We start from the raw sequence: 14,078 nt of genomic DNA on the forward strand, positions 1-14,078 counted from the left end.
GTAAATCCACATGTATGGACTCGTCAGTGTTCTAATGGTGATGTTGCCGTATCTGTAGTCAAAAGGTATTTTCTGCTTTTCTTTTATGTTCTGAATGATCAGAAGAGCCAGCCCTTTCAGCTACGCTGAGAGCATTTTCTAGGGTGTTATTAATGATGATCTCAAACCACTTCTCTCAGTTGCTGTTGCCCACAACACAGCCCTCAGTCTCACAGGGCTCTGCTTCCTTGATTTGCAGCTTATTGTGTTAGACTTATACTTGTTGGGTTTAGGTAGCTTAAGCAAACCTTGTCTTTGAGTCATCCCCAAGTTTACCAGGAAGGATTTTATGTTCCTGTCTTGGCCAGAAATAGAGGTACCTCATGCTGTGAGTAGAAGGAAGTCATCTCAGAGGTACCTGGCTCAGCAGAGCCTCTCCTGCTAACACATCCATCTGGCAGAGAACTGCCTAGCCACAGTTTTCTTAAGACTCTTGAGTCCAAATTATTCAAATCTCCTCATTTGTAAATGTTGACTCATGGCAAACAGTTCAAAAAGCCTTGCTCAATAAACAGGATCAAACAGGAAAAATCTGTCTTTCAGCATTGTTAAATACAGACCGAAAAGATACACCTCCTGAATACTCCTGCCTTGTCTGTGCCATCTTTCATCATTTTTTGTCTGCAGCTAACAAGGGATTTTTGCCTCAACCGTGATCAGTTTTCTTTCTTATTTTTTCCCCATCATGCTTTAATAAAGACTCCTATTGCCTTGAGCTTACTGTTCACAGTTATTTCTTTGGTAGCTTCAGCTTTCTTATTGGTTGTCTTTATTTCAAACTTAATCACTTACTCGTTGCCTTGGTTTTTTTCTTTGGTTTGTTTTTTTTAGTTAATAGTATCATGGTTCCTATAACTTTCCTATGCCTTGAGCCTATGGACTATGATAACTTTGCTGTTTGTATTTTAGAATACAGAATTTTGGACATTAGTAGGTTGTCTTAAAAGTTCATGTTTTTACGATTACTTTAAAATCTAGGAATATGTATGTTCCTTTAAATTTCCATGTGCACATTTATATATATATGTGTGTGTGTGTGTGTGTGTTCAAGGCCAGATTGGGCAGAGCTTTGAGCAACCTGCTCTAGTGGAAAGTGAACCTGCCTGTGGTAGGGGGTTGGAACTGAATGATCTTTATGGTCCCTTCCAATCCAAACCATTCTATGATTTTATAGCGTGTGTAATATTGCTCTTTATTTCTGTCTGTCTATACATGCAATCAAATCATGATCAGAATGAAGATGATTGCTAATCTGGGGGGATTGCAAAGAGCCTTTTTATATTAGAATGAGGTCTCATATTTATTACCTGCTGTCAGGTGCAAGACTTTCTGATTTATTAAATAATTCAGTTGGTTTTTTTAATACCCAAAGGAAGCTTGTTACTGACCTTCCTAGCTAAATCTTGGCAGGCTGAAGTCAGCTATAGTTCTAATGATGGGATAAAGGTATTTCTAATTAAATAAACTAGTAGTATCTCAGTCTCCCAGGATACTTTCCATTGTTTTGGAGATACTATTGCACTAGTGCAAATACAATTTCACTTAATGTGATATGCTAATATATATCCATCAAGCTCTGTTATTAGAAGCCAGACGGACAGGTCAAGCCATTAATAAGTCACTTCATGCACAGAGTTAAAAGGAGAAACGTGGTTGTGTTTCACACTTGAACTCACACATTCCTGATAACTTGGTGGTCCTGTTGTCACCTAACAAAAGAAAACATGAAGATGACTCAGGAAGTGGGAGATTCCTGGTGTTAGGGAAGATTGCATATTGTATGCATCTAGTACATAATCTATTCACAAGACTCCATGCTGTCCTTTGACTTGGACCATATAATTAATGCTCAGCAGCAAACCAAATAAGGGTTTTGCTTTCCTTTCAGCAGGCTAGAAGCTGGGGCTGGAAGGGCTTTCTTGCCTTACTGCAGAAGAACTGATCACTCAACTGTAGCTCAGCAGCCCTACACAACTCAATAGTCAGTAGAGGAGTTTTGTTGACTGATTGAGACAAAGTGATGGTTATGCCAGTATTAGGCTGTTTGCAGATGCCGTTGGCACTATGCTGAAGTTGTTGTAAAGTAGCTTTGCTTGGTTGATTCTGTTTCTAGCGATATGAATGTGGCTGTAAACAACTCCTTTAGGTGAAGTATATTTTCATGTCAAATATGCATGCTGGAAAAAAGGTATACAAGATAAAGGAATGTTTAGTTAATGCATTATTATGTATATTAAGTACTTCATGAAGCCTAAGGGTAATGGAGGCAACGGATTCACAGATGTGTATTGTAATTAAAATGAAATTTAATTAAATCTAGTGCATATATTTCCTCTGGATTGTTTCTGATTAAGTATATGGTCAGTCACTGGAGTTCGGTTTCTCTATGCATAAATGTAACCCAGGATCCTAAGAGATGTTGAAATCCTGGCAATAGGAAATAAAGCTGTGTTTGCTATTGCTTTGCTCCTCTGTACTGCCTGCAATATTCTAACCAGCCACTTTGGGCTACTGTGAACACGTTTCTCAGTGGAGTGCAATTACTTTCCTTATACTGACTGCCTGCTTTTAAGTTCTTAACTTTGGTCCTGATGTAGCAATAGGTGGATTTGCCCCATGAAGACAGAATTAATAGCTCCCATAAAGACCATAGTTGGTAGTTATAATTTCATCTGTTTGTGCAACTTGCTCAACACTGGATGTTGCAGGAAAATAAGAACTCAAAGCCAAGCTGACAGTGTGGTCACAAGTAACTACTAACTACTAAAGGAAGTCCAGTTGATGCTCAGCTGGCATGAGGACTCTTTCTTTCTTCATGCCAGCAGAGCAGTTGCACAACTGGGGATTTAGTGTGAATCATTACTCACATCTTTGCTAGGAGGAAAAGTTATATTCCAAGCAGCTAACAACTGCAGTGCTATTAGCAGCAACTAATAATTATGACTATATTGAATGGTGGTAGAATTAACACTAGTAAGTTACAGAGTTCATTGCAGTATGTCTGTTAAGGGGTACACTACCATGACACTGGCAGTCACTGTTGGAATGCTGGGAAGTATTCTTGGATAAAAATCAGAAAGCGGCATGTATTAACAGTGCAAGTGTTCATAGCAGGAGGACAGCTGCAGTTTTGGCTTGCTCAACACAGCAATCAATGGAAGGATCAGAGGGTCTTCCACATCTTTTGTATGCATGTTGTCATCCAGATTTACACTCATGGCCTCACGCTCCATTTCCCACTTTCCCCCTGTCTTGTGTCTTGCAGCTCCTTCAGCCTGGGAACTGCCAGTGTGAGCTCTGCTTCCTGCTGCTCTGTCCTGTCTTGGGTTGAACAGAGAGAGCTTGAGAGATGTTTCTGTTGAGATGGTGTGACAGTAGTGTTAAAAACACATTTAGAAGGTCCTGGCTTTAAAGATACATTCAAACAAGGATTTATCAGTCTAGAATTTGTTCAATGTTTAAATTGGATGAGACATTCCTTCCTTTGGTAGTAACAGAGAAAATCATGGTAGATTCTGAAGTCCTTTGGAAGCAAAGGAGCTGCACTTTTATTTTAGTCTGAGCACAGATATTGGTAGTGACTTGCTGAACAGACAAGAGCCTGGGAAAAATGAGTGGATGGTTTGGGTCAGGATGTTATGAGAGTCAGGTTTTGGTCTTCATACTGTTTATGCTGTTCCAGCCTGTTGTGATATCACAGAAGCCTGCAGAGAAGGAAACAATGGAATTTGATGTTGTACCAAACATCAAACAGGGTTGAAGGTTCTGTGACCTCTGCAAGTAATTAAAATAAAGCTTCACTGGGAAATGGTAGGCTACTGCCACAGTTCCTCTTTTACAATGCATGACATTCCTTAGGGGGTTTACAAGATGAGTCCGAGTTATTCTTTGTGCTGCTCCTTAGTCCTGAAGGGAGTTAAGAAATCAGGTCATTCTCCTCAGTCACGGTAGGACTAAATAGTCGATTAGGTTTGTCCATCAAATGGGTCTATTATACCTGTTCATAAAAATTAAATACATACCTAAGGAAGGGGGAGGTTTTAGTCTTAAATGTACTCTTTCAACTATATAGGAGGGTTTGTGGTATTCAGTGTTAGAAAAGTAAAGCTTTTTACATGTTTAATAGCTGTTTGTCAGGTGACTGCTGAGATATCTTTGAATGGAGAGTAAGTGCAGCTGTGCAAACGTAATGCAACAACTATGCACTTAATTGTGTCCTTTGGCCAGCAGAAAATGTCTGTTGGTAATTAGTTCTTCCTCTACCAGACCCACTGGCATGTGAGCTTTCCTAGCGGGATTCTTGTTATTGTTCTCTCTGGCTCTTGTTCACTGTTGTTCTGTAAGGAAGGGCAGAACTGGAGGCATGAGTAATAGGAAATCTTGGGCTCTTCATGTTCACTAAAGAGGAAAACATTTATTTAATCAGCCTAAAGCTCTACAAGCACTCAGAGAATAAAAGTTAGTCTTGTGGGAAGTGAGGACAGAGGGGAGGGACTCAAAAAACACAGTCCTTGGCTTTTGAAATACTATTACCATGGGGTTAAAGCTGTGTCTGCGCTCAGTGCAGGTACTTTTTATGCTGGGTTTCTGGGGCACGTTGTATCAGCTTGCGTGCAGCTGTATTTGTAGCCCTGGGCTTGGAATCATTCTTACAATACCCACCATAGCCTTCCTTGACACCTAGGGGTGGCAGTTCAGTTTTGGCTTCAGGAGGTCTGTAGGGGCACCTTAGTGAAGTGAAGGCAAATGAGCATTGTGCCCATTGTGAAGAGGTTGCAGCATCAGTGGTGTGAGAAGGGCTTGTGCAGGAGCTCAGTGCATTGAGTTTAATTGGTGCTTCAAATACCTCCCAGCCTTTGAGTTTACCTTTTAAACTGCAAGAGGTCTCTAAGCCTGATGCATGCAGTGTGCAATGCAGTGACTTGTATTCTACAACCTTTCTCATTCTGGACAATCACCCCACATCAAAGGGAGCCTTCAAAGCCCTCTGTGAACAGTGCACAAGGGGCTTTTAAAGTGGCATTGCAGACTGGTTTGATCAGCTAAGGAGGATTTGCATAGCCAAACTGAAGCCATTTAATTGAATAGTATGCTGTAGGAAGGCTGAATATTGATAGCTGCTGAGCCTGGAAAGATCATCTAAGAAAATTGGATGTCTCATTATAAACTATTATTGTAGGTCTTGGCATTGTTATAATACATAATAGAGCTTGGACTTTTAATTATGTTACTTGGGCAATGTCCTCTGCAAAATATACACATCCAGCTCCGCTATGTAGCGGACCATCCGTGAATGTTGGCTATTGAGCCTCCAACTGTCATTCCTAAGCCTTAGAGGAGAGGTGATGAGACGGTTTTATTCTCAGGATTGGTCATGAGAATACATTTCTGCACTGACTGCAGTTGTTCTGTGCCACAGGGGCATACAGCTCACTCAGGTTTCCACAGCAGTTCACCAGAGCAATGTGGTCTAATGCAGCAAGGGATGCAGTGAGGGATGAGGGCAGATTGTGAAGGGATGGGAGGGACAGCCATGAGAGGTGAGGTGAGAGCAGGGGTGGCCATGAGGGGTGAGGGGAGATTGTGAAGTGAGGTCAGGAGCAGCCATGAGGGGTGGCCATGAGGGGTAAGGGCGGCAGCTATATAGTGTGGGCCACCATAAGGGGGCAGATGAGCGGTGGCTGTGACTGGAGACCATGAGGGGGGATCAGTTTGCCCTTAGTGACATGGTTTAGTGGTCAACCACAAATCGGTGACATTGCAGAGCCATGGAAAGCTACTCAATTTTAACACCCATGTATTTACATTTATAATGACACTTATAATGCATCTTTGGCTGCTGTTCCATCATTCTGCAACTCTAAGGCTCTGGAATTATTTCCTAAATTATTGTATACTACTACATCTTTTAACTAAATTTTTCTGTCTGCTATGGTCAAATGGGATTTAATCTGAGAACCTATTTTACATTTGTCAGTGTGGGTAGAAGGTAAATAGGAAATAGGAAAGCCAGAAGAGATTGTTTATGGTTATAAATTGATAATTGATCTTTGCTTCTCCTGCCAACACACATGCCAGTTGATTTAGCAGAGAATTTATAGGCAGTGACAGTAACACATAGGGTTTACTATTTCATTTGGCAAGAAATTGCTGCCAATTCATTCAAGTCCATTTAATAATTTGTATGCAAAGTAAGAGAAGTAATGTTCAATATTGGTTTGGGTTTAGCACTTTTAGCTGAACCAAGCCAGAGTATTGTGATGAATTCTCTCTTTGTTTCTCATATAAAGACGTATATACTTGCTTCTAGCAAGTAACAGATGAGTGCTTGAATCCAGGTGCCCTTTTCTAAAGGATCCTCAAGAAAAGCTTTCAGATGAGGAGGAAAATAGGTGGAATGTTTATCTGACAACTCAAGGACTCATTAATATTAGCATTGGATGGAATACAGACCCTTTTAAGACAAAGTATGGATCAAGCTAGTAGAAGTGACTGACTGAAGTTATTGTGAATTAACTGCAAAACAAGGAACAGAAAACTCAGTAGCTTGCAGTAGGACTGCCAGAGTAACTATGGAAAATCCAAAGGATTTGCCCCTTTTGCTTGTGGCAATGAAATACAGCTTTTAATGAAAACAGAGCTGTGAAATGGCTTTCTTGTTCCTAAGCAAAAAACAAACACAAAAGCCTCCAAAAAACCCAAACCAAATCCACCACACCTCAAAGGCTAGACTGGAAGAACAGAAGCTAAAACTGTACAGGTGTGAATGGGTGATTTTCTTTGTCCACATGCCGTGGTCCTCTCACAATATAGAAATCTCTGCTGGAACCTAACTATCCTTCCTAAAGCTGCATGCTTGTGTACAAAGGTTTCAGTCCTTTGTGTCTGGGAACTTGGTAAGCATCTCATGGGACACAAACCCATCTCAGATGGGATATCTCAAGTTAGTTAATTGTAATATAACAAGCCCCGTACTCTCTCCAGTTCTGACTGTGTAGCTACTTAACTACCCTACTGAACACCTTTTGGGAAGCTATGAATTTTATTTCAGGAACATCAGTGTCCTTACTGAAAATCTGAGCTCTGTTAAGCAGTGCCGCGGTTCTGCTGCAGATACATTCTTCAGTTGGGTGAGACAGGCAGAGCCCAGAAAATATTCCTGTTTTATTATTTCCAATCTATTTTTCAAGTACTGTCTTCCTGTTTGGAGATTTTTTCTGGCAGTGATTCAGCCTTCTTGGAATAGTTTGTATCTCATTAACTGGGAGTGGTTCCCAGCACATCAGGTTTGCCATCATCTTTAAATCAAATCTGTCTGGTATCACTTGTGACAAGCAGCTTGGTGGGCCCCACTCTGCTGAAGAACTTCATGCTTAGTTTCAGGATATATGTATCAGTACAGCATATCTTACATTCTTATCGCTATTGTCACATCATGGGGGCCATGTTGTATCAGAACAGGTGAACTAGAAGAAAAATGACAGTGGTCTGTCACAAATAATGAGTGCAATGCGTTTGTCCCTCATTTCCCTCTTTTATTTAGGCAGGTGACAAGCATTATCATCCAAGCTGTGCACGATGCAGCAGGTGCAACCAGATGTTCACAGAAGGAGAAGAAATGTATCTGCAAGGTAAGGAGGTCTCCATTCCAAAACAATAAAAGTAGACTTGATACCTTTTCTGTCAGAGACCTCAGGAGTTCATGAGCCCTCCTCGGGTAATATGGGCAAGGAGGTCTATAGCTTTAATAGTGTTCTCATATGCTTTCACTTGAAACCCCTTTGCACTAGTAGGTGGCCATAACATGGCTTTGCAGTGACCCTACACCCTAGCTGAGGCAGGCTGTGTTTTCAAAAGCTGTGTAACAAAAATGCGATTTATTAGGCTGCCTCCGAGTTTGGCATTTCATGGGTAGCTTAGCACACAGACAGGCATGAGAGATACCAAAGTGAGAGGGTTTCCCCTGAATTCTGCTGCTCACTTTCTGAGCTCTTTTGGACCTCACTCCACACTGTGCTGTTTGCACAGTCTATCAGAGAGTGGGAGTTCATGTTGACTGGGCAGGCTGAGGTGTAAATTTCTGCAGATCCAAAGATGACAGAAGGCATTGCTTCTACTTAAACTAGGCTGGATTTTATAGAATCATAGAATAGTTTGGGTTGGGAGGGACCTTCGAAGGTCATCAAGTCCAGCCCCTGCAATGAGCTATGAACTAGACCAGATTGCCCAGAACCACATCCAGCCTGCCTTTGAGTATCCCCAGGGATGGTGCATCGACCACCTCTCTGGGCAACCTGTGCCAGTAGCACCCATGGTAAAAAGTTTTTTCCTCACATCCAGCTTGAATCTCCCTCTTTTACTTTGTCTTGGCCAAGGTCAAAGAGGAGAGATGCCTGGCTCCTTGATCTGCCACAGTTCTCTTGGCTGTATCTCCCTTCCTGTGGATGTGAATTAATGTTCTTCATGCTCACTCTGTCTCAGAGGAGGAGCAGCCTGAGTTGCATTGCTTTATTGTTCACAAGCTGTTTTCTGACTAAGTCGTGTTATTGCTGAGTGTGCTCCAGACTGTCCTGCCAAAGCTTTCCTTACTGAATTCAGCATGCTTGTGAGTGTAAGGGACCTAAAAGCCTTTCCTGTGCAAAGCTCTCAGCTGATACGTATGTCCTGACTCCATCCACATAGTTTACCCTAGGGTGCAGAATAACAGCATTCCAAGCATTGCCAAGCGAGCAAACAATACATATGCTAAGAATGGGAAAAGCCACAATTTGCTGAACTATATCTGGTAGGAAAAGGAGGGGTGATGCAGCTTGAGAACGTGCACTGTTCCAAGCATTTAGAAATACAGTGTCATGCTTGGATGAATAAAACCTACAAGTTTTAGGTGGCTCAGAGTTCAAAATCACAACAAATTTAACCTCTTAAGCCTGCTTTATCTGATTTTTAAATTTCACATATTTCACACTTAACCTTTTGTGAAAGGAAATTCACAACCATTAGCTAAGTCTCACCATGGAAATGGCATCCAGGCTGTCTTTCATTTCTTGTACACTTCCAATAGCTGCAACTTTCTCCTGGGGTGTCCCTAAAATTATGCCAGTTTGTTCTAAATACTGCCCCAAAAATGCAATGACAGCTTTTTCTTTGATGGTGAGGATAGTTTAATAGAAAAAACAACCTGAGGTCCAGAGCAGAGATCATTTTTCTCAGGGTCACACTGGAAGCTCACAGCTGAATTTGAGAGTTGAACCTAAACCTTCTCAGTTCATCAGCCCTTGTAACATGAACTGCCTTCCTCCTGAGTGCGTGGATCTGTCTGACCTCCTAAGCAAATGCACAGGGCATGCTTCTCGCCTGTTCTCACAGGCTCTGTGGGGTCCTGGCTCTGGGGCTGGTGTTTGTTTACAGAGAAGGCTGTTGGTACACTTCTCCCTGTTGTCTGAGCATCTCGCCCTGCCAAACGCACAGCTTCTTCTTCCTCTTGCTTGGATTCAAAGCCAAACATCTCAGACCCTTGATCCAGAGTCACAGCATTCTCCTCAGTCTCCTGATGATGATCATACTGTGTGCTGCTGGGAAGTGAAATCATTCCTGCTGGTCTTTACTCCTGTACCAAGCCATGTAAGGGCTCCTTAGAACAGAATTTCCAGGGGCCTTGACCCATTCCTCTCCTGGGCTTGGAGGGTGGGGTTTCCTCTGGCTGCACTTGAGCTAATAGTCACCAACAGGAGACCTGGACTTTGCTCTGTTTGGTTTCCTCATGGACAGAGTGAAGAGGTGATTTTCTCCCCTGCAGACAGACAAGGCTATATCTTGGCTTTGTGGTGTCTGGAATGAGGTTTTAATTTCACTGCAGAAAGTGAGCTGCTCTGTTTCAGCTTGGCTAATACCTGCCAGCAGCTTCTCAGCAGTGACCACAGTTCATACGCCACTCCAAAGTAGAACTGAAATGGGATGGAAGTGCTCCTTGCCCCGACACTGTTCAGACCTTGAGGACAGCCAGATATTTCCAATTTTACAGCATAAAGAAGAATCCCATGTTTTGGGATGCAAACAGTAGAGACCTTGCCTTGTATAGTAGGATGTGTTGCTGGAATATGCTACGTGGAAATGCCAGGGCAACACATACCACTGACGCTGGAGTACAATGATGTGTGTGCCCATGGTGAGTATGGTCCACTGTGATGTATGGAGATGCTCTTTTACATGGTGGTGCTTCACCGCTGGCCTCTCTAACTTAGTGCAGTGTGTGAGATACAGCCCTGACTCTCCTGCACGGTGAATTTTCTGATTTTGCCTTTCCTGTTGCATTTTGCATAATTGCAGGGAAAAGGTGATCTGAGTAATAATTTACAGTAACTGAATATGAGACCTGTTGCTCAAGGAAGTCATAGGACTTTCCCACTATTAATGGACCAATAAACAGAACTTCTTCTCTGCATATGGTGCAGTATGTAAGGGGAGAACAGATCAGGTAGCCGTGGCCCAGTTCTTTTGCTCTTACCCTCCATCCTGCACAGAAGATCCCTGTGTCTTTCAGTTTCTCTAGCTGGTGCTTGCTGCTTGAGGCTGTTTGAGTTTTAGTTAAGAATGTGTGCACAGTGCTTTGACAGCCTCAGGAAGAGGCTGCTGTGGATGGGCTGAGGATTTGAATATATTTTGTTTCACTAGTATTTCTCATGAGCTAGAATTCAATTTGAATGACTGCGTAGTTCATGCAGATTCACCAGCTGATGCAATGCAGGGATTCTCTTCCGTAGCTGATTCATCATGGCTGTATGCTATCTGCTCTGTCCTGAGTAAAGATGGGTGTTTTCCTTCCCTCAGGTTCCACTGTCTGGCATCCCGACTGTAAGCAATCCACTAAGACTGAAGAGAAGCTACGGGTAAGCTGAATTCATAGCAAAGACACACTGCACACTCAATAACTGAATGTTGTTTTTAAAAGAGGGACTTTTTCTGTGGGTTTTACTTTTTTCACATAGCTGTCACCACTGGCAAACTAAATAGTGGAGGCACTTCAGAGGTGTTGCTCTGATTGTTAGCCTCAGCAACTCCACATACGTGTCTCAGCACACTGCCTTAAAGATAGTGACCTTTAGTGACATACAGACATGGCAAAATCTCTAAGACATTTCATTTTCTATCTATGATATGTTTAGTATTTTTGCACATCTCTATAATTGCTCTATAGTTCATCCCCTGTTCTGCACGGTTATTTACAGCATTTAGACAGTATGGACTCTTCTTGCTTTTTCATGCAAGTAAACCTCACCCTAAAGTGATCCTAATTTGAATGCCAAGAAGATCTGCAGTTACCCATGGAGTCACCTTAGCATATCCAGACAAACTTTCTGTATCAAATGCTTGATAGCAACGGTGCTGCACTGATAAATGCTGGAGCCTGGCTTTTACATGCACCAGGCAGTTCTAAGCCCATACTCTCTAAAGCAATTTACTCGTTTTGATGTCTCGATTGGTACTTTGAACTTTGCTAATTTTCCCGTAGGGTAGAGATTGCATATGAATAAAATGTCTTTCAGACAAGGAAGCTAAGAGGTACTGTCATGTACCTTAGGATATCCTGTCGGTTGTGTTCTATGTGTGATTCATTGACAGGAAGCCACGTCCTTCAGCATTTACCCAGGTGCACTGGTCTGTAAAACATCTCCTGCAGAGAATTCGTTATGATCATGACAACATGCAGATAAATTCTTGTTGAGCAGAGTTCTTGTTAGAGGGGGCTGTCCTGATAATGCACAGGTATAATTTGACCTAGATGGGCATGTGATCTAACATGGCCAAATGTTGCTGTAGGTGCCATCCAGCATTTGCACGTGGTTCTGTCCTGACTTTCCATAAGAAAGTGGAAAATTATGCCAACCTAGATTTTCTTCCTCCTTTAACAATTTGAATGTAAGACAGTGTTTTGGCCCTACTGAAGTATCAGAATGCTAGTCCTCTGTGGTGAATGGTTAGGGTACAATACCTCCTTTTCACTTAGACCCAAGAGTCTTACCAAAGCAATCCTGACTACATTGTGGCTCTTCTGAACCTTCTCCAGCTGATCTTATGAGTCAGTTGGCTTGTTCCCATCCCCCGTGGAAATGGCCAAAGTCCTGTTCAAATATTTTCCTTTTTTCCATCACACATCCAAGCATGTCAGTCTTCTTCCCCCTCAGCTAATCTGAATAGAAGTGAATGATGTAAATGAATTCATCCACCTGCAAGACTCTGCCTGGGTTCTTGCATAAGAATGAAGTGAAGCAAAGAATGCATATTAAGGGAACATATGAGACATGTTATTGCACAGCTACCCAAGGTCACCTTGTTCCTGGGTGAGAGCTTCTATGCAGAGGTTTATTATGCCTTTTAAAGCATTGACGAATGCACTATAATAAAACTATCTGAAGAGCTCGAGAATTTTTTAGCTTCAACTGCACATCATGGTCTCTGTCTGCCCTGGTGCAAAGCCAAACACCTCATTTTAAAATCGATTTAAGTTCATTTTGATGACTGACACATTTCTTACTGCCATTCAGATGAAGGCAGTAGCAAAGAGGTGGGTACAGAAATGAAGCTGGGGTAACTATGTGCTATGTGAACATGTCACCTCTGAATTATGAACTGTACTTTGACTTTCAGTTTCTTGTGACGTACATTTACACCTGATGTGAGAACTGGAATCTGGTTTGTGAGTTTATCAATACATGATGTAGCCACTTTCAGGGTCAGGCCTAGGTTTTCTGGTGGTTCTGCAAAGAGCCAGGGATGTGGCCTGTTTGCTCTGCTGCGTTTCCTTTCCCTATAGACCAAAACAGAACAAAAAGCTCTTTTATCACTGAGGTAACTTCAGAAGTTGTCAGCAATTTCTGTTTTCCCTCAGTAACTGAGTTGTGATAGAAACTAATCAGCATTCTACGTGGTCAAGATATGAAACAATGGTTGCTTTAGGTCTTCCCCCCACTGGAGATTTGGGGAAGATTACAAAGCCAAAACAAGCAGAAAATACAGCAAACATATGTATGTTACAAACATATCTATCATGCTTAGGAGCTGTTTTATAACTGTCTGGCTGCTGTGATTCTGCAGTGATCAGTAACATTAGGTATTACAACACGCAGGTTATTATCTAGGAAGTAGATATTAGTAACTTGATTGAAAAAAAGAGCTTAACCACTGAACTGGGGAAACTGCTTTCCTTTTCACTCATTTTTTTCCCTTTTGTGTTTCATGACAGCATTCCTCATCTGAGTTCTTTTATCCAAAGAGTCTGGTTCTGCGCAGGCCACGCTCTGCAGAGGTTGGCTGTTGTGTTTTCATAGTATTGATAACAGTCTTCTTTACTGGGAAGATTCTTCATTGCTGTCATTCGCTGTGCTTGCTCCTACTTTTGCCACACAGCTTTCTGCTATCACTTTGCCGCCATGGGCACTGACGCTGTGTTTTGCATCATGTGGTGCAGTGTTGTATGTTAATTCTCACTTTTTATTTGGTTCAATGAAATGCTTCAATTTCTAATTTTTTTTAGACTCAAATGAGCTCTTTGGGGGCTGTAACAGTGTTACAGAAAGTTCTTCTAAAACAAGTAACTACAGTGCAAATATGAAGCAAATGAAAATGGTGAAAAGCATTTGACTTTAAAGCGATGGTTAAAAAGAAATAGTTTTTCATGAACAATAGTTCATGCTTTTTAGAAAAGAAGAAAATGCATCAGTTAAATCAGTTTCTTTTTTATAAGTATTGAACAGCTACACTTGAATAGTTAAGGAAATACTTACAAAATTCCAGGCTTGGACATGCTCTGTGTGCTGCCCAAGAGCATTTGCCTCTCTCTAATGTGGGGTACATCCACCTCTGAGCTGGGAGGTCCTCCCTGGACCTGGACTACTTTTCCACTTTCAGACATCCTTGAGTTTGCTTTTCACCTACAAACACCACCCACTTTCATTTCTTCTTATTTATTGTGTCTGCTGTGGGGGACATGTGGCTGTAGTGCATGCATGCACACCTGAGGTAGCTTTCACCTGATAAAGTAA

The 14,078-nt window shown here is 41.9% G+C and overlaps 1 protein-coding gene across 11 annotated transcripts in view; it reads left to right on the forward strand.

The window, feature by feature from the left end:
* Positions 1–14,078, forward strand: part of ABLIM1 (actin binding LIM protein 1) — a 191,962-nt gene that overhangs the window by 131,694 nt on the left and 46,190 nt on the right. For 9 of the 11 annotated variants that reach the window (XM_061458691.1, XM_061458689.1, XM_061458687.1 and 6 more), the window contains exons 7-9: positions 7,583–7,670; positions 10,867–10,925; positions 13,280–13,342. In XM_061458691.1, the coding sequence (XP_061314675.1) occupies positions 7,583–7,670; positions 10,867–10,925; positions 13,280–13,342 (210 nt within the window). The remainder of the gene's footprint in view (positions 1–7,582; positions 7,671–10,866; positions 10,926–13,279; positions 13,343–14,078) is intronic. The other 2 variants (XM_061458688.1, XM_061458692.1) reach the window with 1 other exon arrangement.

Source organism: Pezoporus flaviventris, unplaced genomic scaffold, assembly GCF_033815535.1.
Source record: "Pezoporus flaviventris isolate CSIRO_AGI_PZ_B2104156 unplaced genomic scaffold, CSIRO_AGI_Pfla_v1 ptg000029l, whole genome shotgun sequence".
NCBI classification, from domain to species: Eukaryota; Metazoa; Chordata; class Aves; order Psittaciformes; family Psittacidae; genus Pezoporus; species Pezoporus flaviventris.